At 39.3% G+C, this 24,250-nt stretch overlaps 1 protein-coding gene across 4 annotated transcripts in view; it reads right to left on the bottom strand.

The window, feature by feature from the left end:
- kcnc1a (potassium voltage-gated channel, Shaw-related subfamily, member 1a) overlaps positions 1-24,250 on the bottom strand; it is a 54,466-nt gene that overhangs the window by 7,420 nt on the left and 22,796 nt on the right. For all 4 annotated transcript variants that reach the window (XM_017703544.2, XM_037534699.1, XM_017703545.2 and 1 more), the window contains exons 2-3: positions 12,866-13,796; positions 506-691 (exon numbers count right to left, since the gene is read on the bottom strand). In XM_017703544.2, the coding sequence (XP_017559033.1) occupies positions 506-691; positions 12,866-13,796 (1,117 nt within the window). The remainder of the gene's footprint in view (positions 1-505; positions 692-12,865; positions 13,797-24,250) is intronic.

The following is a 24,250-nucleotide window of genomic DNA, read 5'->3' as shown; positions in this document are numbered from 1 at the left end:
CCAGGAGGCAGCTGTATGTGTCAGTGTGAGTTTGAAAATAATGCAACGTGGCGTTAAGAGAAAAACTCATTGTATGTTCAGAAAAGAGGAGTGGGTTGGAGGAATGTACTCTGAAAGTACAAGGCGGTGTCCCTTATCCATTAGTATCTAATGGAATCAATGAAAATTAAATGTAAGAACTGAAAAAAGACTGTCTTTTGTTATCTGGACAGGCATGTCTGAAAGATGGCAGAGTTCAAGTAAGATTAATGTTGGCGAAATTATGATGCACAAAATAAAAACTCAAATCCTGTTAGTAGAATGCTGACTAAGTTCTACAGGAGAAAATCTTGCTGAAATGCAGATTTGCATTGTGTTGTTGGAACGCTGTTGTCGTACTTCTTAGGCCTTTCATCTTTTCAGCTCACTGTCTCTCTGGGTGCACTCTGCTTGTGTATTATATGTGATTTGAAGCCTGTATGTTGGTATGTATGTGAAGCTGTGGCTGAGGTTAGCTGTTACATACCCTTCCTCACTCTGGTGCCCGTGTGTGTGGGTCGGCCAGCCATGTTCAGAAGGAAACACGGGGTGTCCCCCCGTGGTTCGCAGGGGCTAAAGATCTGGCCGTCCTCGGGGGAAATGGCCTGGTCTATGTGTGGACAGTCTTCGTTGGCCAGCGCTGCCTTAGCCGCCTCTCCGTTCACTTTGGGATCTTCGAACACACAAGCACATGTGAGAGAATGCAGGCGCACGGCTACATTCGGCTGGTTGCATGCCTCATAGCAGGGGTTAGGAAGTGAATGAAGAGGGGACAGTGCCCTCTGTAGGGTTGGAGAATGTGTTTTGTAGGAGGAGATGAAGTTGTGTGTAATAAGGAAATGTATTTGTATGCATTTTTTTTATATTTGAAAAACTGGTGAACTGCATAAGGATAGCACACTCATTGCATGGCTGGATAAATTACGTTGGCTCTTCATAACAACACTGACAAGTGGCTTCTCCTTTCTATCTATGTTTTAGAGTTGGCACTATGTGAGCTAAAAAGGTTTAAATCTAACTGACAACTGACTCTGCTTCTTCCTCTGGGACTATAAATGATCTAATCTCAGAAAATCTCATCTACTACATTCATAGTTGCTCCACAACATGCAGAATTTCTCAATACATAAATATACTGTACTGCATGGTGTTGGTGGTGTAAACCTGGTCAAAAGAAATAGCTTTGCAGCCCAATTACTCATCCTTAGGCCCATGCAGCTCATGGTTCACAAATCTGTTTCCTATTTAATTCATTTATCATTCAGATCTCAGTCAACATACAATGAAATATGTTATTACAAAGAGAGGCACAGAAAAATGTAAGCACATACATTACAAAGACAAATGAGAATTTGCATGGCCACATTTTATTAGCTAGCAGTGAGGAGTGTTGGATAAGGGCTAAATATAGAGGAGCAGCACAGCGTTGGAGCTTCAGACTGTAGTGGAATATATAGAAACGCTGCATGGCAACCAGCCTGTTCACCTGTGCACTCTTTGGCACCCAGAGGCTTCAGCTCACTGTGGCGAATTTATGCCTCATCGATCACACTGGTAAGAAGCCAGAATGCTGCCAAAAAGCTCCTCATGAGAAAGGCTGTTCTGCATGCCATGTTGTGGTGGCTCTGCTAAGTTTTCCATTGGACAGCAATAGCATTAATGCATAAGTTAATGTCACCTATAGTGCACCTGTTCTCAAAAAGCACCATTTGGAATGGGCCTTGATTTTTGGAAAGAAAAGAGATTACTAATGTTCATGGTCATGATGTCATAACCATGAACACATTTACATATGACAGTCTTTTCAGATTATAGTATTAAGCCCACTGAAGCTGAATTTTTGAATGAGGCATAATGTTGGCCAGTCAATCAGAAGAGGTCATTTCCATGTATCTGTTTTAAAAGGATTGTGAACAGCCTGTTTTATTATAAGGGACAAATAAGTTGGAAAATGGTAATGTAAAAATTAATTATAAACATTTTAGAACAGAAAACTGCAAAAAGGTTAGAAGTGCGCTTCAGGGAAATAATACAAGAAAAATGTAGAACATTTCCCAATTACAGTTAAATTTCATGTAAGTTTTTTGGCAGTTTTACAGTGGCTAGTGGAAAAACTGTTTACAAAACTAGAGTTAAAAAATAAGTAAATATAAAATATAGGGTAAATGGGACTCCTTGCTACCATGCAAGACAGGGTAGATGACCGAAACTATCACAACCAGATAAACAGTACTTAAAGCTATCATCTTTGAGAGAGACAAGAAAATCAAGCTCCACTCTTGCTTCAGATCTGAAAAAAATTCACAGGTGTTTCTGTCCATCCTTCAATGTCAGATGACAACTCAGCACTATGAGTCTGAAAGGAAATGTAACTGTCAAGAAGTCATTACTGAGAAAATGAAACTTATAAGAAAACTTGCAAATCAAACAATGAAGTTGCTGGTGTTCTCAGAATAGACTGACCACCCCAAAGTCCAGACCTATTGAATGTGCTAAGGACTGCTTGGATTGTGAGTAGTAGAAAATGCAAACAATGTCTAAGACTGAACTTTGGTGGTTTGGAAAATATTCTTGTAGATTTCTCTTAAAAACTGAAAGCAAGTATCCAGAAAAGAATGGAATTTGTAATAAAGACAATCTGGTACTATATTTAGTTGTTGGGCTTCTGTGCAATTGTCTGTTAACTTTGTTTCTGATTATTCTCTTGACACTGAAAAATAAATAGGTCTGTACTTAATGGCTGATTTTCACTGGAAATAAAATAAATGAAGGGAGGTATCTGATTTTTTACACAGATCTGTATATCCATCTGCGAACCCCCAGTGTCTATTTCCCCTGAGTAGTATGGCCTTCACTTCCTCTCCCAAAGCACCTGCTCACATTACCTACAACAGCTCAAATCCCTCAGCAGCCACATGTCTGTACACGCACACACACAGATATACACACACGTTTGTGTGCATGTGCGTGTGAGTAGATGGGCTCACACACACACACACACACACACACACACACACACACACACACACACACACACACACACACACACACACACACACAGAGGAAATGCTGAGAACTGACGCAAACCTTCTGGGATGGAGGGATGAGGAGGAAGCGGCAAGAGGGGGATGAGTCACAATCTTTAGAATAGCTCAATGAATAAAGGCATTCCTCACACTCATTTATTGTTATTGTTCCTGTCACTTGCTTTCTACTTTGTGCCCCCTCCTCTGTTATCATTACGGCTGTCGTCATATATATATCATGACTATTTTCCACCATTTCCCACCTGCTCTACTGTTTTGTTTAATAGTTAGAACATAGCTCAGCTGTGCTATTTTCAATAGGCTACTTACTAGTTCCTATAAGCTACTGTGCAGGTTGCTATAGGCTACTTACTAGTTCCTATAAGCTACTGTGCTAGTTCCTATAGGCTACTAACTAGTTTTTATAAGCTAGTGTGCTAGTTCCTATAAGCTACTGTGCTAGTTCCTATAGGCTACTTACTAGTTCCTATAAGCTACTGTGCAGGTTGCTATAGGCTACTTACTAGTTCCTATAAGCTACTGTGCTAGTTCCTATAGGCTACTTACTAGTTCCTATAAGCTACTGTGCTAGTTCCTGTAGGCTACTAACTAGTTCCTATAAGCTACTGTGCTAGTTCCTATAGGCTACTAACTAGTTTTTATAAGCTAGTGTGCTAGTTCCTATAGGCTACTTATTAGTTTCTATAAGCTACTGTGCTAGTTCCTATAGGCTACTTATTAGTTTCTATAAGCTACTGTGCTAGGTCCTATAGGCTACTTACTAGTTCCTATAAGCTACTGTGCTAGTTCCTGTAGGCTACTAACTAGTTCCTATAAGCTACTGTGCTAGTTCCTATAGGCTACTTACTAGTTCCTATAAGCTACTGTGCTAGTTCCTGTAGGCTACTAACTAGTTCCTATAAGCTACTGTGCTAGTTCCTATAGGCTACTAACTAGTTTTTATAAGCTACTGTGCTAGTTCCTATAGGCTACTTATTAGTTTGTATAAGCTACTGTGCTAGTTCCTATAGGCTACTTATTAGTTTCTATAAGCTACTGTGCTAGTTCCTATAGGCTACTTATTAGTTTCTATAAGCTACTGTGCTAGTTCCTATAGGCTACTTACTAGTTCCTATAAGCTACTGTGCTAGTTCCTATAGGCTACTAACTAGTTCCTATAAGCTACTGTGCTAGTTCCTATAGGCTACTTACTAGTTCCTATAAGCTACAGTACAAGTTTCTATAGGCTACGTAAATAGCTTGTGATTAGAAGTAACTGACTGTGGACAGAGTTCAATACTGTGAAAAAGCATCTCCAACCATTCATCCTACATATCTACACCTAGTGCTGTTCAAACAATACCTGATGTTCCATCAGTTGTAATAAAAACTAATGTTAAACAATCATGTGTTGTGTTTAATGTTTAAAAGTGTTTTTTCCAATAATAAGGCTGGCTAGCTGGTGCATACTGATGTCTCTGGGCCTTAATGCTTGGTAGCTGGTCCCTCCCGGCCTGTAACACAGGGGTGACCAGTCTTATCCATAAAGGGCCAGTGAGATTTGATATTTTCATTCCAACAAGTCAGGAGCACACGATCAATTGTTTGAAGCCTGAGGCCAACTGATTAAACAAGTGGAATCAGGTGTACTTCTGCTTATTTGGAACAAAAACCTGCAGCAACACTGGCCCTTAGTGGGTAAGATTGGACAGTCCTGCAGTCCCCATGAAATGAAATTGTAGCAATGTCACTGGTTTGAGTCTTTTGACTTTTTATGTCAATACAAGACAAAGAATGTAGCAAAAATGTAAAGTAAGTTTGTCATATCACTTAGTCACTGCTCTTCAAAATGAACATGTATTAAGTAGCTTGCCATTGCAAAGTTCACATGAGCAACTGTTTGCACATTTGTGGCTCCACATGAGTGTTTATCTGTGCTTATGAATGAGTGCAAAAGGAAGAAGAGCGCTTAGTCCCACTGCACAGCGAGATAACTTTATTTACATATGAAAATGGGGTGACTAAAGTAAGGCTGTGACAGAGAGTGGCTCTACCGGGGCTTTAGTAGGGTTGCGCCGGGGCTGCCCTACTTCCGCTCGGCTATTTCTGCACCGAGCTGTCACACAGAGGCACAAACAGAACACGAGGCTTTTTCATCATTCTTCGCTCAGCCTTACCACCAGACAAATGCCTACAGCGATCTAATATGTGGACCCTGATGATGACAGGGTTGTGATCAACATTTGTTTCATTTGCATAAAACATTGTTAACACTTACAGATTTTATAGTTAGAGTTATTAGTGCACTTTCCTACACTACCATATTGTAATATAGTTATGTAATTACATATTAAATTATATTGTAAGTTACCAGTGGTGACTATTAAAGCTAGACTTTCAGTTTGAGCCATTAATGTCAAAACGAGGCAAGAAAAAGTCCCTGTTGAATAGTACCATGTTACCAATAAGCAACTGACGACTCACTAGTTTAAATGTAAACATTTAAAGCTTGCAAAATGCATTTTATGTTTTATTTGAAGATTGCCACTGACATAATGTAAAATTTTACCTTGTAGCAGTTTTACAGTGACTCTTTCAGGAGGAGCCCTGGCGTAGAGCTTCTGCTGTTTTCCATTTCTAACAGCTGAATGTAATGCATTCTTTAAGCTACCACTCTTATTCACTCTTATTCACATCCAGTGACTTATTGAGGAAAATTGGTCTGACCTATTGTAAATCAAAATGTGATTGGTTGATTCTGGTGTCAGTTCCTAATTATGTCCTGATTGGATAAATGTTTCCAAAAAAACAATAATGAAATAAGCATCACAACTTGCAGAATACTTGCAGAGTTTAAAAACAACAAACATAATGAATCTATTAAGTTACAAATTAACTGAGGGAGAAGCGGCTTAGAAAGTGTGTGTGTGTGTGTGTGTGTGTGTGTGTGTGTGTGTGTGTGTGTTTAGTGCCCAGAAAACAATTCATTACATTTACATTCAGTACTGACAGGTTGGCATTTGCCTGTTTCAATTTAAAACATAGCCAAAAATGGCATAAATGTAAAGAATGTTGTTCTCGTTCTGCTCGTTTTCAGAAACTTACTTACAGACACAGACATGGACACAAGTGAAAGGAAAAAAAATGTCTTGCTTGTATATATGTAATCTACTTAGTGAGAAAATCAAATGTGTCCATTGCCCAGCTGGTTATGTTTTCATGTATTTAGATTTCTAAGTGAATGGCTCACATTAGTAGGCCAGTTCAGGTTGCAGTGACGAATGTATTAATTTATGATGGACATTTTCAGATAAGATAAGATTTTATAGTACCTTCTGAACACACAGTTAGACTGCTGCAAAATGTGTTACCCTGGAAACTGGGTGGGCAAACCTTGCTGCATCATGACTTTCTATTGGCTAAACAACTGTAGGTTGTACTTGGTTTGCATTCAACATCAGTTCAGTTCATGCACATGCTTTAGAAACATTGTAAAACAACTGAATATTAATCAGAAGACCACTCCATCCTGACTTTTAGGACCAGAACAGTTTTTCAGCTAATTTACACCCATGTTTTCTAGAGAATCCTCTGCTTATTAGAGACAAACAAAGATGCTGATAATGTTACAATGCTGGTGCATGTTTTCTCACACTTCTCACTGGAACATACAGAATTGCAGGGAGGGTGTGTATTCACTAAGGACCATCGCTCTGTATATGGCAGAGTGTATGTTCAAACGTTATGTAACCCTAATTTCCCAAGAAGCCACAGAATTAGAGAACACCACGGGGCAGTGACATGAACATAAGTGCTGCCTATGGGGGAGCAATGACGTATCGAATCTTCATCACAGTATGTGTGCATGTTCATGAGTGTGTGAGCGTATGTGTGTGTGTGTGTGTGTGTGTGCACTGTGAGACAGCGTCTGCAGCAGAAAGGCGGACTGTTCTCAGCATCAATTATTTACTCTTACTCTAAACTCTCTCCATCTATCACTTGCTCCACAGCCTGCAGGGGAATGTGTTTGTGTGTATGCACTTGAGGAACTGTTTGTACATATTTTGCACATTGCGCATGTTTGCATATCAAAGTGCATGTGTGTGCACTGAAAAATGCATTTACTTGATTCAAATCATTTCCACATGAAAAAATATATTACATCTACACGGTTTCATTTTCTTTGTTTTTAGCAATAACTATTATCATGGAAAACACACACACACACACACACACACACACACACACATATATATATAACAGTCCAAATATGGAAACTAGTGAATTTCATTCCTCGGTCTATTCAGCCAAGAGCACTTTAGCTCCACCCTTTCAAACTGAATATAGACGTGGCGTTTCAGCCTGGACTGCTTTTGGAATGTTGCTGCACAATACAGGGCAGCCCATCAGAACAGACAAAGTTTACATACATCAGTCCTAAAAGTACAGTGATGGGTGATCACATGACACTTTTTTACACAAAAGGCACATTGTATCTTTTGCTTAAAAAGAAACAGGATGGGCTACTTTGACTTTGAGGGCGGGTTAACAGATTTGATATGTGATGAACCACGAGATGATTTTTGACAGAACACAAAACAGTGATATTTCAAATGTTCAGTTGCTTGTTAACACAAATAGCTAATCAGCCAGTCACATGGCTGCATCTCAATGCATTTAGGCATGTAGAGGTGGTCAAGACAACTTGCTGAAGTGCAGACCGAGCATCAGAATGGGGAAGAAAGGTGATTGAAGTGACTTTGAACATGGCGTGGTTGTTGGTGCCAGGCGGGCTGGTCTGAGTATTTCAGAAACTGCTGATCTACTGGGATTTTCACACACAACCATCTCTAGGGTTATGGTTAGGGTGCAGAGAAAAAGAGGAAATATCCAGTGAGCGGCAGTTGTGTGGACGAAAATGCCTTGTTGATGTGAGAGGTCAGAGGAGAATGGGCAGACTGGTTCCAGATGATAGAAAGGCAACAGTAACTCAAATAACCAACCAAAATCTCTGAGGAATGTTTCCAACAATTTGGTGAAAGTATGCCACAAAGAATTGAGGCAGTTTTAAAGGAAAAAGGGGGTCCAACCTTTAACTAGCAAGGTGTACCTAATAAAGTGGCTGGTGAGTGTATATAAATGCAGGTATAATTTCTATAACAAAACACATAAAAGGCCAAAACTAACTTTTCTTCCATTTTGCAGGAGTGATTATCCTCAACATTGATTGGTCAGCTGTGGATAGTGGATGGAGCTTTTTGAGGGCCTCCAAAGTAGGGTTTTTTAATTTCAACATGTGGTTTAAAAAAGCTATGTACATGCTAGAAGAAAGTGTTGTAAAGAAAAGAAGAATACTTTAGAGAGTTGGGCAAAGGAGTCGGCTGAACTCTCCCTAACAAAAACTGCCTTTTTAATTCTAAGGGATAATGAAATCAGATTGTGAAGTCCACAAACTTCACCAATGAAAATGCAATAATAACGAGGAAGGGTATGGGATCCTCAACGTAATATATTCATGTGGAAAAGACATGGATTATTTGAAGCAAGTACATTCATTGTATCATTGTCTGTATATGTGTGTGCTGTATGTTTTCCTATTTAGCGGCAATCTAACAGATGCTATCTGTCTGTCGCGCTCCTATTTCTCACAGTCCTGTGCCCAAAGTCAAGCGGCTCGAACTGATTAATTAGGCTTCTCTGCCTTGTGTCATTTACAGATGGACTGGAATTCTCAGCAGTGCTTGAAAAAGCCAGGGCTGAAACCATCAGACAGACTGAGAGCATCTTGTACAATGTAATGGGTTTCAAGGCTATACTATTGTGCACTGCACCAGAGCAAAAAATGTCTAAGGCACTTCATGAATACTTCATGCGCACCGATGTGCCAAGTGATATTTGAATATATGCATAGAAATGAAAGTTGTTGTATCGAGACTGTTTTCGGTCAATCAGCTGAATCTGAAAGCATGCGAACGCCTTTGTTTAGCTTTGTTCGTCAGCATGTTCTGCAGTGCCGTGTGAATGGCACAGGAGTCGTGCGAGTGGAGTGAATGACTGCGGCTATGTGCAGGGCCTGATTCCTATTGCGTGGTTGCTCGGACACTGTCGCCATGGCAACATGCTCCAGCTCAGCATTAAAGGAAACACAGAAGCAGTAGAGTGAAATAAACAAGAGATCAAATGGAAGCGGGAGAAGGTGGTAAAAAGTTGAAAACTTCCATTCCTTTTCTGTCTCACATCCCTGATTAAGGAATATATACTATGACTCAAAGCCGTCAAACTGACTGAACTAGAATGAAACGTCATAGCGTAAAGCACATGCTGCTCAAGAGGGATTCTTATGTCCCCCTTACAGACATACTCTTGCTCCTTTATGACTCATTGCTTTCTCCTTTCCTTGCCAATAGCAACATCTTTATTCATTAAGCGGTGAGTTCAGAACCTATGACACAGTCCTTTCATTATAATAGCATATTCTACACCTCATTCTGTCAAGATCCCTCCTTTTCTGATCAGCTAAACCAAATTATTTCAAGAAATGAGAAGTACATACTGAAAACGCCAAACTTGAAACACACCAAGTTAAAGTATTGAAAGAACTACCACATGAATACAATATATTACATCAACTGAAAGATGAAACTGCATAAATGTGTTTTTTAATTATGTGGAATTCTAAATATATGTGGATGTATAGATATAAATCTAGTCAACAATGCACGTAGGTTTGCGTATATGTGTGTGCATAGGTGCATGTGAATTGGAGGGAGTTGGCATTTGTGAGCACAAGTGTACCATTGTGCATGTGTGTGTGTACAGCAGGGCTGTTTATACGCATATATGTGCAGCAGAATGAGCTCTCCAGCCCAGGCGTGGGGAAATCCCCTCTAGACAGAAGAAATGGCAGCAAAAGAGCCACTCTCAATTACACACTAATGAAACAATTCTCACTCTGAGTATGATCAGGATCACACAATGCCTTGTCTTTCGCTCTCTCTCTCTCTCTCTCTCTCTCTCTCTCTCTCTCTCACACTCACTCACTCTCTCTAGACAATCTCTGAGTACTGCCAATGAAGGCACTTATCTGCACTTACTTTAACTGTAAGCCACTCATGTTATTCATGTAAGAATGCAACACAGCAGTAATGTCCCTCCTGCTGGTCAGTCACCTTTTCACAAAGATGCTACTAAAACAAATGTGTAAGGTTCTAAACCAAAAAAATCCACTCCAAATAACACAGTGAAGAGCAATGTTTTTTTTGTGATGACTACTCACTCACTCATTTATTCACTCATCATCTAAGCCACTTATGCTCCTGGTTGCAGGGGGTGCTAGAGCCTATCCCAGCAGGCAATAAGCAGAAGGCAGGAGGCAACCTGGACAGGTCGCCAGTGCATCACAGTCCAACGCGGACACGCAGACCTACACACTCACACACACACTCACTCACTCCTGTGGGCAATTTAGTATCTCCAACTGGCCGGACTCATGGTCACCCAACCATGTGATGACTGCATAAGATTAGTAGTACATACTGGGGTAGAAAACATTTAGGCAATTGTACCTTTGGTGTTTCTGTGCATGTGTGTTCTGGTGTAAGTATACTGTTGCAAAATGGCTTTATATCCATGTAAATTGTTTGTTTTACACTGCTTTGTATTGTTTGTCTGTACATTTAGAAGGTTGCCACCATATTGACTGAGATGGCTTAGAGGCCACCAGCCATCTAAGCAACTCTACATCACAGCTACAAGGCTTCTAAGGCTGGTTGCCCAAGTGGTACTACATCATGGCTAAAGGCATCCTGGGCCAGCCACCTGAGCTACTCTATTCCATAGTTATGAGGCTTTCCTGGCACCTCTGCTATGAGGCTTCCCAGGCCAGCTGCCGGAGCAGCACTACATTGTGGCTACATGGTTCCTGAACTAGCCTCCTGAGCTACTCTACACCACAGCTACAAGGCCTCTAGTGCCCACTTTATTTCTTTAAATTTTATGCTGTTTTTCTTCACTTTTTATGTAAAGTAGGAGTGGGAGATATCAGTATGACACTGTCTCGTAATATGTTTTTGCCATATTGAGGATATCATGATAAGGCCAAAAATGTCAAACTAGAACAGTCCTGCCACTGAGACAAACTAAACACAAATTTGAACAGCTTAAATAGCTCTTAAAAACACAACAAAAGCTCAATTCAGACCAAAAGCAGTAACAGCACTTTGAGAACCACTTGCAGACGCTACTACATTAATCACTGCAGCTTTCACATGGTTGTACATTGTTGCAGTACGTGGTTGCAGTATGGCAACATGGGCATGGACAAAGTGAGTCATTTGTTTGTCGCATGCCACATGCAGCCAGCCACTTGAATGGACTGGCAAAATGATCTGCTTTGCTGACCGCACTGCATTGGTCAGAACAGTAGAAAACACTGTCATATAAATTTGAGCTCATATCATCCTCTCCTAAGTAAAACACTTTGAATTGCCTTTGAATATGTGCTTACATAAACTTGTCTTGTCTTAAGTATTATTTTGGTAGATTTATACTGGACTTTAGTCTTACTAAAGTGAAATACTTGTACTTTTACTACAATTACTAGTAAAAAAAAATACTCCTTACTGCTTACATTTTCATTCAGACCTTCAAAGTACAATGAGTTTCTAAAATGTTCTCTTGCCAGTCAAGTCCGTCTTATTATTTTTTTGATCACATTAAACTATCCATAACTATGCTAATTCATCTTAGCTCAAGAATCAGTATTGCCCATTCATTGCTCCACTGCAGACTTGTTAGCTTGTGCCTAGGATGAAAGTCATGTTAATGTAAAAGAATATTTAAACAAACAAACAAACTCTTTTTTGTATATACTTAGTTATGGTGAAATGTTAATAATTTTCAACTTTTCAACTTAGTTATGGTGAAGTGTTGATCATTACTTAATAATATTATTTGCTCCATACTTCCACTTTTAAGTGACTAAGCCTTTGAGCCAATACTCATACTTTTACTTAAGTATAGTCTCTCTGTACATTTTTCTATCCCTAAGACACAATACTGCAGGTATTCAATAAGAACACATAGTTTTGACAATTTTTCTTACCAAAGATTCTATGATAGTTACAAACTCCAAACATGAACCTACATAGGAATTTCCAGCATAAAGTATCCAACATCCAACTGGACAGTTACCTCTCTTTGAAGTCTTTTGATTACCCTAGTAAGAAAGACAGCAGAGAAAATAAAAGGCCAGTATGTATTCAATGCAATTATGGATGATGGAGAGACATTAGTGACGCTGTACTGACCAAATGGATCATATATATATATATATATATATATATCATACCATACCAATACCTAAGGAAAAAACTAAACAAAGAAGCCATGCTAAGTATGACACAAACCCAATTAGACCAACTTAGCATGGGTCCATGCTTGAGTCAAATGAGTATGCTATGCTTTCTCTTTAAGCACGCAGTTCACTTTCAAATGTGCAAGTGGAAAAATATCCACCTTCAGCTTGCAGTGACACCCAGTATGTGTGTTTGTGTGTGCACGGAACGAATGGAAGAATGCTGAATGGCTGTTTTGTTGTAATGCTTCTGGGGGTTGGTGTTGCTTAGTTGATTGAGCAAGTGAGAAATGTTGCATTCAGGCCACAAGTGTGACAGCAGGCGTCAAAGCTGAGAGGACAGTGAAGACAGTCGGTGAGGCGGAAGGGAAGGAACAAGAGGGTTCAGTCTCATTTTCAGGCTATCTTTAGCTTAGTCTCTTTTTTTCATTCATTCAGATGGACATGCCTCTGAAGGGTTTCCTACCTGCTCGGTTCATTTCTAAAACCTCATCCTGGGCGGCCAGCGGGCATGTGTCGCTCTGCGTGCTGTGGTGGGGCGAGTTCATGCCTGACTTACAGAAATTGGGGGAGCCCAACTGTGGGGCTCGTGGGATATGCTTGTTCTTTTTCTTTGGTAGCTTCTGCTTCGCCATGGCCAATGAGTAATACATCCCAAAATTATTGACGATGACTGGCACGGGCATGGCGATGGTCAGCACACCGGCCAGAGCACACAGCGCGCCCACCAGCATGCCCGACCATGTCTGCGGGTACATGTCTCCGTAGCCCAGTGTCGTCATGGTGACCACAGCCCACCAGAAGCCGATGGGGATGTTCTTGAAGTGCGTGTGCTCGCTGGCCCGCGGGTCGTTGGGCTTGGCGCCAATTCGCTCGGCGTAGTAGATCATGGTGGCGAAGATGAGCACGCCCAGGGCCAGGAAGATGATGAGGAGGAGGAACTCATTGGTGCTGGCCCGCAGGGTGTGGCCCAAGACCCGCAAGCCTACGAAATGGCGCGTCAACTTGAAAATCCGGAGGATCCGCACGAATCGGACCACCCGCAGGAACCCTAGTACATCTTTAGCCTCTTTGGAGGACAGGCCACTCAGGCCCACCTCCAGGTAGAAAGGCAGGATGGCCACAAAGTCGATGATGTTGAGCGCATTCTTGATGAACTTTTTTTTGTCAGGGCAGAAGGTGATGCGCATGAGAAACTCAAAGGTAAACCACACCACGCACACACCCTCGATATAGGTCAGATACACCTCAGTCTCCGTCTCCTGATAGACCCGTGTGCTGTTGTCCAGGGGGTCAATGTCTGTGCGGTTGATGATGGGGTTGAAGGCCTCGTGTGTCTCCAGGCAGAACGTGGTTATAGACACCAGGATGAAGAACAGAGAGGCAAATGCCACCCACTGTTAGGATAGAGAGACAGAGAGAAAGAGAAAAAGAAAGATTTTATTCATTTTGACAAGACACTGCAACAAGTATTCATTAATATTTGATACATTTCACAATTAAAGGGTTCAAACCCAGGAAATTCATTTAAATAACTGACAACATTTACTCCCCTGCTGACTAAAAAGAGTTGACCAAAAAGTTATTTTCATTTTGAAGATGGTTAAAAACAGATGCTGCGCCACTCACTGCTATTTAACCCCTTAAAAACTTTGGCAGGCCCAAAGTTTTATTACACACTGATATAACCTAGAATAGCTCAGTCACTTTGCACTGAAGTCCCTGTAGTTCTTGAATAATAAGCCTTAGTATGTCATAAGCAATGATTGAGATTTTAAGGGGTTAAACAAAGCTAACAACCAAAGTTTCCAAATAGAGCCTTGCTCAATTATCCAGTAATATCATGTTTCACCTCCCCTTTCCACCACCCCAATCCCTCACCCTATCACCGTGAGAAAATACTAGCTCAGAGATCCTCTCTGATTTTATGCTTCACTTTAAAACATGTCTTGTTACAGAATGAAAACGTATTCTGAGTTCTGATTCACATGGGCTTTTTTAGCTAAGCATATTGTTAGAAGCAAATTAAAATCAACAGTAAAGTTGGTTCATGACACTGGAGGTGACCTAGACCAGGACTTGAACAAAAGACCAAAACACATAAACATAAAACAAGAATTAGCATTCATTTTGCAAGGTCTGGTGAACTAATCTTTGATCGTTAGTCTTTTTTTAATAAGCTTATAATATATATTTCCCTTTGATACTGCCTGTCTAGCTTTACTTTTAACTCTCTCCAATAACTCACAGCATCAAAAAGTAAAATCATATAACGAGTCCAGTTGAGCTTTCAGGGTGCCAGATGCAGCTCTAATGGAGCACATTTGAGAGTACTACAATGCCCCTACATGCCCTGAGGTCAGATGAAAAAGCTACATTTCTTCTAGTCTTGTTGCCTGTAGTGCAGACCATTTAACTACAGTGCTCTCCAGAATTAGTACAAACCTCCAGAAGGTGAAAAAGGTTATTTAAATGTATCAGCTTTACCTTATTATTCATTGAGGCAAATCTGTAAAACCCTAGTCCTAACTTTTGAAGTATCTTCAGTAGATGAGCCCACAAGCAAGGACCAAAAATTCTAAAGGATTTGGAGAAATTTTGCATAGAAGAATGTATTTTATATGTTTATATGTGTTATTTCACCTTATGCAAAAAAACGGTAAGAGAAGACTCCTGGAAAAAGAACCCTGCACAAAGTACTAAATGTAGAGGTGCCAATGGCTATGGGATTTTTTAAAATTTTGTCTCACTAAAGGTTGTCTCCTATTTTCATTGCAAGATCAAGATCACCTTTCGTCTTTACGAAACCTTAAGGGGATGGTTCTGAGAAAAAAAAAAAGACAAAACCTTTGGCTTGCCCCAGGTGTGGTCGACCAGCCAAGTCATGTTTGGTGTCCAAATTTTGCTTCTTTAGTTTAGTACTTAAGCTACAAGGCTAACATGGTTTACAAACACAAAAAATAAAGCTATCCCAATCTCTTCTGTAAAGACATCCCCAAAACCTCCCTCAACCTGCACATCCAGGCCTACACTAATGCTGTGCAGTGTTCTAATTTCCCATTATGTGCACCCATCTCACAAAGTATGGCACATATGGACTCTAGTTTCTGTTATTTCTATTTAAAACCAGATCTTCAGTGTGAGGTTTTGCATGTTCATAGTTCATGTCTGTTTTGCTCATTTTTATTAAGGCAGGCTATGACACGAGGGAACAGAGCATCTTTCTTATAGTGGTTATAATCCTTTAGCTTCAGACTGTAAATAAAGGCAGCATGTTTTCTCCAGTGACTATGCACTCCACTCTTGTGCTCAGAGGATTTTGAATGGGGCTATAAAGATTAGTCTGGCAGCCAGAGGTGGGTAATGGATGTTGTGTAACTCCACTTAACACCACTACAATACTAAAGATCCCTATCCTGAGTCACAGCGCACACGTGAGGAGGAAGAGTGGTGTGATGTTGGTGTAGACCTGAGGTGTGGTCAAGTACTGCTTAAGGTAGAGTAGATGTCAGTATGAAAAGTTTAGTTGAGCAAGTTAAAAGTACAAGAAGTTCAGCACAAACATCACCTCATTTCTGGATGCCCGTGGTGTAAATGTGCACAGAGTATAGCAGTGTAGGACGCATTGATTTACTACTTATTCCCTGAGCTCCTGAACTTGCCAAAGAAGGACACAGCACACAGGTGATGTATTAATGCATTTATGCCTGCACCATTGTATACTGGACATCAGAATGAACCTTGAAAAACTTAAACTATAAAATGGATAGCTCAAGTAAAATGAGATTGGCTGAGCCACATTCAAAGCTATTGTAAAATTCACTGTATACATACAACTACACACATTAGATGAACTCTATGTTAAAGGGGATTACCTCCAATTATCACAATTTCTGCATAATTTAAGAGTTGAGATGTAAACAAAATAATTGAGAACAGTGTGATGTGAAATCAAAGTACACTGTAGAAACGTTTTCTTTTACAGTGGTGGTGAACCAGGAGTCATAATATCTACAATGCAAATAATAGCAACTTTATTTCCTATCCATTTGACCAGTGAACCTACATGTGTCTTTTGATTTTTATACCTACTATTTAGTCTTACAATGGCCTGAATGTACCTCTCCTCCATGAATGGCTTTCAAAAATACGTTTTTATCCCAAAAACTTTTCTTAAAACTATAATAAAACAATGCCTCACGCATCAGGAAACGCATCTGTACCAATTTTATATAATAGCTTCCTGTGATTTAACTTTTAGAGGCATTAAATGTTTGGACATCTGGTTCCTACCACCAGCACTGTGAAAAATTTTGACTGGGTTTCTCTAAACCACTCTGATTGACTTTGTTTACATCTTAAGTTTTTTGTTTTCTTTGTTTTTTTTTTCTATTTAGTATCTGGAAACTTTGTCACAGAAAAATTAGCAGCAAAGGCCTTAAATAGAACAGTAAATCCTGAAATTGTAAATTTATAAATAAATGAATTACAGCTGGTCAAAAGACCTTCCGCAACAAACTGCACTACTTTCCATGTAGCTATTAGATATCAAAGAGCAGAGATGCCTAAAAGTGACATGTGGGAGTGCTTTAAGTGTATTGGACAAGCAAAAAATGCTCAGCGCAGAATGGTTGGTATGTCATATATGTGATGCATGCATGTATCAAGCTCACAAACAAACAAGCATCCAAATGCATAAACATTTAAACGCACTATCTGATGACAGGCAGTGGCTAGAAATATGGATCCCAAAGCCAGAGATGACTATTGGCAGACATAATTGGAGCTGAATCCTTTGCAAGCTGCAGGCCTTTCTGCAATGTGCAGTAATGAGTCTGATGAAATTGCAGCACAAATGTACCATCTGTAGCAGCCTTCAGCATCAGAGGACTGGAGCTACCTCACAAAAGAGGAATGTGCTCTCTCTCTCTCTCTCTCTCTCTCTCTCTCTTTCACTCTCCCTCTCTCCCCTTTCTGATTGGGTTACATCTTAGTATCTTAGTATTTCTAATTCAGAAAAATCACGGGAAGTGATTAGAAGCAAGTTGTAAAAAATAGTATTCTTCATATTTTCCCTGTAGAATCCCAACATATGATTGGGAAGATAATTGCTTTATGTCTTTTCTGCTTCATCATTAAAAGCCTGTAGAGTTGCTGGCTAACTTTGCTGGCTAGACTGTATACTACCATTAAATACTGACTTACTGTAAAACTTACAGTAAATACATATGTCGATGAGCAGTCTGTTTGTAAGCAAACTGTTTCAGACTTCCATTCTTCACTCTCAAAACTGAACTACTTATATGACAATTTTAAACGTATTACTGAATAATTCATAGTAGTTCTTAAGCAGTGGTGGACAGTAATGAAGTAAATGTAATTAGTTACTGTACTTAAGTAGTTTTTTGTGTATCTGTACTTTACTGGAGTATTTCCATTTTGGGCGAGTTTTTATTTTCACTCCTCTACATTTCATGGTAGAATATCTTACTTTTTACTCCACTACATTAAGCAAAATCTGTTGTTCCTTTTGGCTGAAGTGTGTGTATAAATGTGACACCAGTCAGGGCACAGCACACATAGATTTGAGGTTGTTTTGACCTGTTGGACATACCAACCCAGTGCAAGCATACAGTTCAACGTCAGTGCAGCAACATAACATTTGAGTCTATTCCAACATAAATAATGGAAAAAGATTTGGTTTACCAAGAGTGACACTAGAGTATTTTCACCTAAAATGAGGTAATGAAGCAAGAGTCTTGTTAAAAAATGATAATAGGACAGAGTCATAATTAATTCTTCAATACTTTTTCTTTCGATTCTTACGTACATTTGAAGGCAAATACTTTTGTACTTTTACTCAAGTGGAGGTCTAAAGACAGGACCTCTACTTTTACTGGAGTAATATTTTACCCTGGGATCTCTACTTTAACTCAAGTACATGATTTGTGTGCTTCATCCACCACTGTTCTTAAATAATATGATTTTCTATCAGTCATATTAAACCTCACGTCATTATACATTCAGAGTCCTTATTAACACTGCTGCCAGAGTAGTTACAACTTGTGTGTGACCATGTTCGACATGACAAAATAGATCAGCATGTGGAACTGTAACATTCTGAATGCTACAGTGTATCACTGTCTAAAAGAAGCTCAAAGAAGCCTTTATTTTTGGATCTACAGTGATAGTTTCCGAGCCAGCAAGCAAATACATTCAGAATCAAATTTGCATCAGTAAGCACTTATTATAGTTTGGCTTAATCAGAGTAATAACAAAAGGTGTCTGAGGTGTGAGTTATATTCCTGTTATGCATGTATTTGCTTGATCACGAAGGAAGTTCATGACTCAAAAAAAAAAAAAAATCCAGTGTTAAGCTTTAGATCATGTTCTTTGTATATCAAACAGATGCCACAATCGCATTGAGACATCTTGTTATTAACAGAGAAGAGCAGATTAAACAGCAGAAAAAGCCAAACAGGAATTGTATTTTTAAATGATATTATATGCTTAACATTACCAAGGGCATAAACTAATAAAGGAAGAAAGGTCAGGTATAATTTCAGGTTGACTTATAAGACAGCAAAACAGTCACTCCTGAGTGCTACTCCTTCACAATTACAGGATAACTTAGTGTAGAACTGGAAATGATTCTTATACTACATTATTTTATTTTCACACTTTTTTTCAACAAGTGCAGCAAGATATTATTATTTTTTTCATCAGTGTGTCCATGTGTGCTCTACAGGTGAACACAGCCTCGTACAGGCCTTGTGCAAACCCCCACGCAAGTCCCACGCATGGAATCTTACAGCGAGACAAAACACTCTGCGCACACCCCTCATCTCACAGGCTAATCTAAATGCACCAAGACCACAGCTCACCTCTCACTGTCTTCATAAGTAACATATCGCTGTTCTCGGATTAAAACCTCATATCTCCATAATGCCAACTTTACAGGAGAAGGAAGAAACTTACCTTAATTTTAATGTAAGTCAATGGAACCAGACAATTTTCCAAGTAATTTTGGGTCATTTCTGTTGGTCTATTCATCATGAAATTTACAAACAATATATAGGACCATGTTTTATCTCAAAAACAGAAAAATTACAAAAATGGAGATGCTAGGTTTTGCTCTGACAGCAGCGATATGCACATTCCAATAGGGACAAACTAGTGACTGCCGCTTACATGAGTTAATATACTTTCATACACAACAAATACAGAATTTAAGCTTTTGGACAAATAGGGCAAAATGAATGACTTGATTCGAATGTAAATCGTTTCCACATGGAATAATCTTCCTGTTAATGTTCGGGACTCAAACACAGCCTCAGTTGTTAAGTCTAGGCTAAAAACTTATTTGTATAGTCATCCTTTGGTAATTAGCTTTCCCTGTCAGATCTAGACCTGCCGGAGTCTCTGCTGCTCTGTTAATATTGTAATCTGTGATCAGTCACTCATTACAGACTAACTCTTTTTTTTTTCCTTTCTCTGCCAAGTTGAACAGCTGCCCATCCTGTGGGTCTAATGCCTCTTCTGCCTTGATCGGGAGCCACTGCTCGCCAGCATTCTGGACTGGCTTGACCACCATTGAGCTTCTTGCTGTACAGCACTGTGCAATCCTCACCCTCAGATGCTGCTGCATAATCATAAACTAATCAAATTAACCACTGCCCACCTGTTTTTCCCACTTTGTACTATAATACTTTATACTAACAATGTTTGCTATCCGGTGTCAACCAGAGGAGGATGGGTTCCCCTTCTGAGTCTTGGTTCCTCTCAAAGTTTCTTCCTCTTGCTCTTAGCAAGCTTTTCCTTGCCACCATTGCCACTGACTTGCTCTTGGGGGCTTGGACCTGGATTTTCTTTTCTTTTTCTCTCTGTAATACTGATTGTTCTGTAAAGCTGCTTTGTGACAACACCTGCTGTAAAAAGCGCTATATAAATAAACTTTACTTGCTTGCTTAAAATATATTTCACCAGCACAACTGACCATTTGCAAAATTCTAAGAAAGCCCTGCCTCCCTTAGTTATTGTTGTTATGTCAAACTTTCAGTTCAGGCTGGTCACATTGTAGTACTTGTACTAACAGACTAAACAGTTCAGTAGTACAAAAGAAAGTTAAAAATCACACAAAGGAGTACATCTGAAACATTTTTCATTCCAAAATAATGTGGCTTTACATGTCAAATGCAGACTTACATGTATGAGAACTGATAAAATATACATGTAGGCCCATTTAGAGTGGACAAAAAATGGATTCTAGAATTAGCATGTAAAGTAACCCTGATAAAGTTTAGCTTACCTTACAGGCAACCAAGGTCTGTCTGTTACTAGTTTGACTTAGAGCTGTGGCAGTGGTCTTCCATACACTTTAACCCAAAATGTTTCAGCTTCAGAAATGAATAAAAACAGCAACACTCTCTAGTCTCATGTGTCAGGGTTAGGGTTAGATGGCTTACATGTTCCACAATATTAACTTTCCACCATTTCTTAGCCTCATGATTTTGCATTAACATCTCCACTATTACTGCCACTGCAATCTCACTGTGGGTTTGCTTTGTGGGGCTCTTCAAAGTTTTTCTTTGTGGAGGAAGGAATGCTTAGAGACAACTGTGATTGAAATTAAAATGTTAATGTAAAATGATCTGATGGATACTTTGTAAAATTTGATTTATTTAAAATACTGAAAGCGTTAGTTTGAAAATGTTCTTTATCATTATGCATAGCAGGACACTGGACATCTCTTCCAGACCCATATATGTATACTTCTTCACCTAGCAATTGACAGACAGAATGAGTTCTGCAGACCAGAGGCCTCAATCTGCGCTGATGAGCATGAAATATGAAGAAAACAAATTAGTTCAACTCATGGCGTCAATCTTATTTTTAGCTCCAAATGTCTTTTTACTCAACAGAGAGCCTCGGGGCCTTCTACTTGTCACTTTCAGAGAAGATGCAATGATTTCTGATAGCTAAAAAACTATTAACAAATATTTAATAGTATCCCCAGGCTTGTTGTTTTTAGGCTATTTATGCATTTATACAATGCATTTATTTACTCCTTCATGCTTTCCTTTCCAAAGGGCATAATACATCTGTAGCACAATAAAGTCAATGCATTTAAGAAGTTTCAATGCAATTAGGTTCTTAAATCTGAAGGGAAATGAATCAGGGATTAGTAATGCAGTAATGTTATACCTTTGAGTATTTCCACCACTTGAGTGGCCAAGCTTATGCAGACATCCAATTGCATTATAGCATTGTAGTATTGTGAATCAGGCACTGATATTGTCTTATCTGCATGATACTGGCTAATGGAAATCAATGGTGTGGACACACTCACACTCACATAACAATAAAGCAAGCATAAAAATGACTGTAATGTAATGTAACATGTGCAATGACTTCCTGTCTGATGTTCTGTCTGAATCCTACAATGTATTGCATTTTTCTCTGATGTCCACTAATGTGGGGTTAATGTGCCAAAACCGTTCATAATTCATTTTTACATCACAGGCTGAAAATCTGTAGATGCTCTGCAAACTCAGAAAACACTTTCATCACCAGTTAGCCAGCCAAGTTAATCATGAACTTTCTGGAATGTAAGTTGGTGGTCCTATGAACTTCTGTCAGTGATTGTCCAGCACAGATGTTTCATCATCTTTGAGTCTTCCAGATACGTTTTCATTCTGTTGTGTCTCACTTTCGTAGTGTTGTGACTGGCTTTGTAGTGTTCCTGAAGTTGCCTGAGTTTGTAGTGCATTTGTGAAGTGTAGTTCAGGTGCAGTTATGCTGATGAAAGTGTTTTTGAATTTGCAGCATGTTTATGAGTTTGCAACCTGTTTTTAATTGTACTGTGCAGTGGGTATCGTTGGTCACCATACTTACACTCTCAAAAAACAAAAAAATCACTGGCCCTGGTAAAAATCTGATCTTACTTGCCCTATTTTCTGTTAATCACCACCTATAAGCATAACATTGTTTGATATGCAAACTTCTTGCATTTCTGTGAACTTAACCATTTTATATACACATACAGTATATTAGACACATGGCATGTGTAAAAGTTTCAAGAGAGTGGTGAAGTTGGTTACACTTTCACATATAAGATTTTATCTTTATTCAGTAGCTTTTGAATGGCAATGCAAAATGTTAATATGTGTACATTTTCATTGTTTGTATCAAAGATGAGCAGCTACTACTTCACTTTTGTCTGAAATTGATGTAGGGAATGTTAATTTATGTGAACTGTCTGCTGAGAGCTAAATGACCACAAATTATGATCCAAGTGGCAATAACTGGGGACCAAGCACAACACACTTTTTGCTGGTATTATAGACCAGTTATCTAGTAAAACCAGAATGATGGTGGAGTTTTTAGAATGGCCTATATTCATAATAATTGTTAAGAAAAAGGCAAAAACATATGTTTACAATGTTTCGTACACACTGACCTTTTGACCTTGACCATGGCTTGTTTTTAAACAAATAAGTCAAAATATCTTGAAACCAGTACATTTTTTGACATGGCTTTTATTGTCTTAGTTGTTGAACTCAGTGAACAGACTCATTCTGCAGTAATTATTTCCTGGCATTTTATTCTCAGGGTGTACCAGAATGCTTCATTTTCAAGGGAACAGCATCAAACCCCGTTCAGAGGGTTGATTTCTGAACGTCACCTTTTTCACTGATTTCAAGTTTGCATGTCAAGATTCAAGATTCAAGAATTTTATTGCCATATGCACAGCAGAGCAGGCAGTTACACTGTACAATGAAATTCTTACTTTGCTGTTCCTCCATTCACCAAATATTATCTTAAGAAAATATAAGAATAACTCTAAAAACAGTAGTAAAAATTAAAATAAAAATGTGCAGAATATGGTTTGTTAGAAATTATTAGCCTCATGTTTAGATCCTCACTATTTGTATCTTTGGGTGCTAAAATTTACCTAGACCGTTTTTTTCTGCCAGAGTAGTATTCTGTAGTATCTGTTTCTGTGCCTTTAAGATTTGCATACTGTATGTTAATGGTTTCTGCTCTGACTTGCTGAAACAATGCTTATAACTTTAGTGTGGTATAGTTAAACTGTGTTGGTTCACAAAATCAAAGAACTCAAAATGGTCCATTTTCATAGCTACGTTTCTGTATATGGGACATATGGACTGTAGTATGAACGGTATATTTTAACTCCTTAACAATGCAATTTCAAATCTGCAATTTCAGTTTGCCATGATATGAGCTCTTTTAAGGCTCTTTTTTTATGGGCAGCATTTAACGGTAACAATAATTTTAGAAATAAAGATAAAAAACTGTTGTCATTAGTGCACTGTGTTAAGTGGCCTATGTGCCTGAGCTCTGTTGTTTTACAAGGTTTGCAACAAGAGAGACAGCTAGAGAGAGAGAGACAGAGAGAGAGAAAGACAGAGAGAGAGCGAGAGAGACAGAGAGAGAGAGAGAGAACCTTGCTCAAGTGTCTCAAAAATAGCACAGCAGCCTCCCCCTTTCTCCCTTACATCACCTCTCTCTTTCTCCACCTCTTTCTCTCGTTCTACCTCGCTTCCTGGAGATGAAAGCCTGTCACGTTCTCTTATGTAACCCAACGTTGCCTTGCACCCACATTTGGGGCTCTGTCTGTAGCTGTGTGTTTTAGACCCATTGAGAGGGCCTGACTGTACTTGGTTGTGTTTTTGTGTCTGCGCAAGTTGAAAATGATGTTTCTTCTCTATTGGTGGACAAACCTGAAGAGGCATCAAAGGGCTGCGGCTGTGGAAACTATTGACAGCACCCCCAACAACGGCACTGTTTGATGCCTGTCCTTTAAAGCATGGCCTACAGCACTAATACT

The sequence above is a fragment of the Pygocentrus nattereri genome, chromosome 25, assembly GCF_015220715.1.
Source record: "Pygocentrus nattereri isolate fPygNat1 chromosome 25, fPygNat1.pri, whole genome shotgun sequence".
NCBI lineage: Eukaryota > Metazoa > Chordata > Actinopteri > Characiformes > Serrasalmidae > Pygocentrus > Pygocentrus nattereri.
This window is presented reverse-complemented; position numbering and strand designations above follow the sequence as displayed.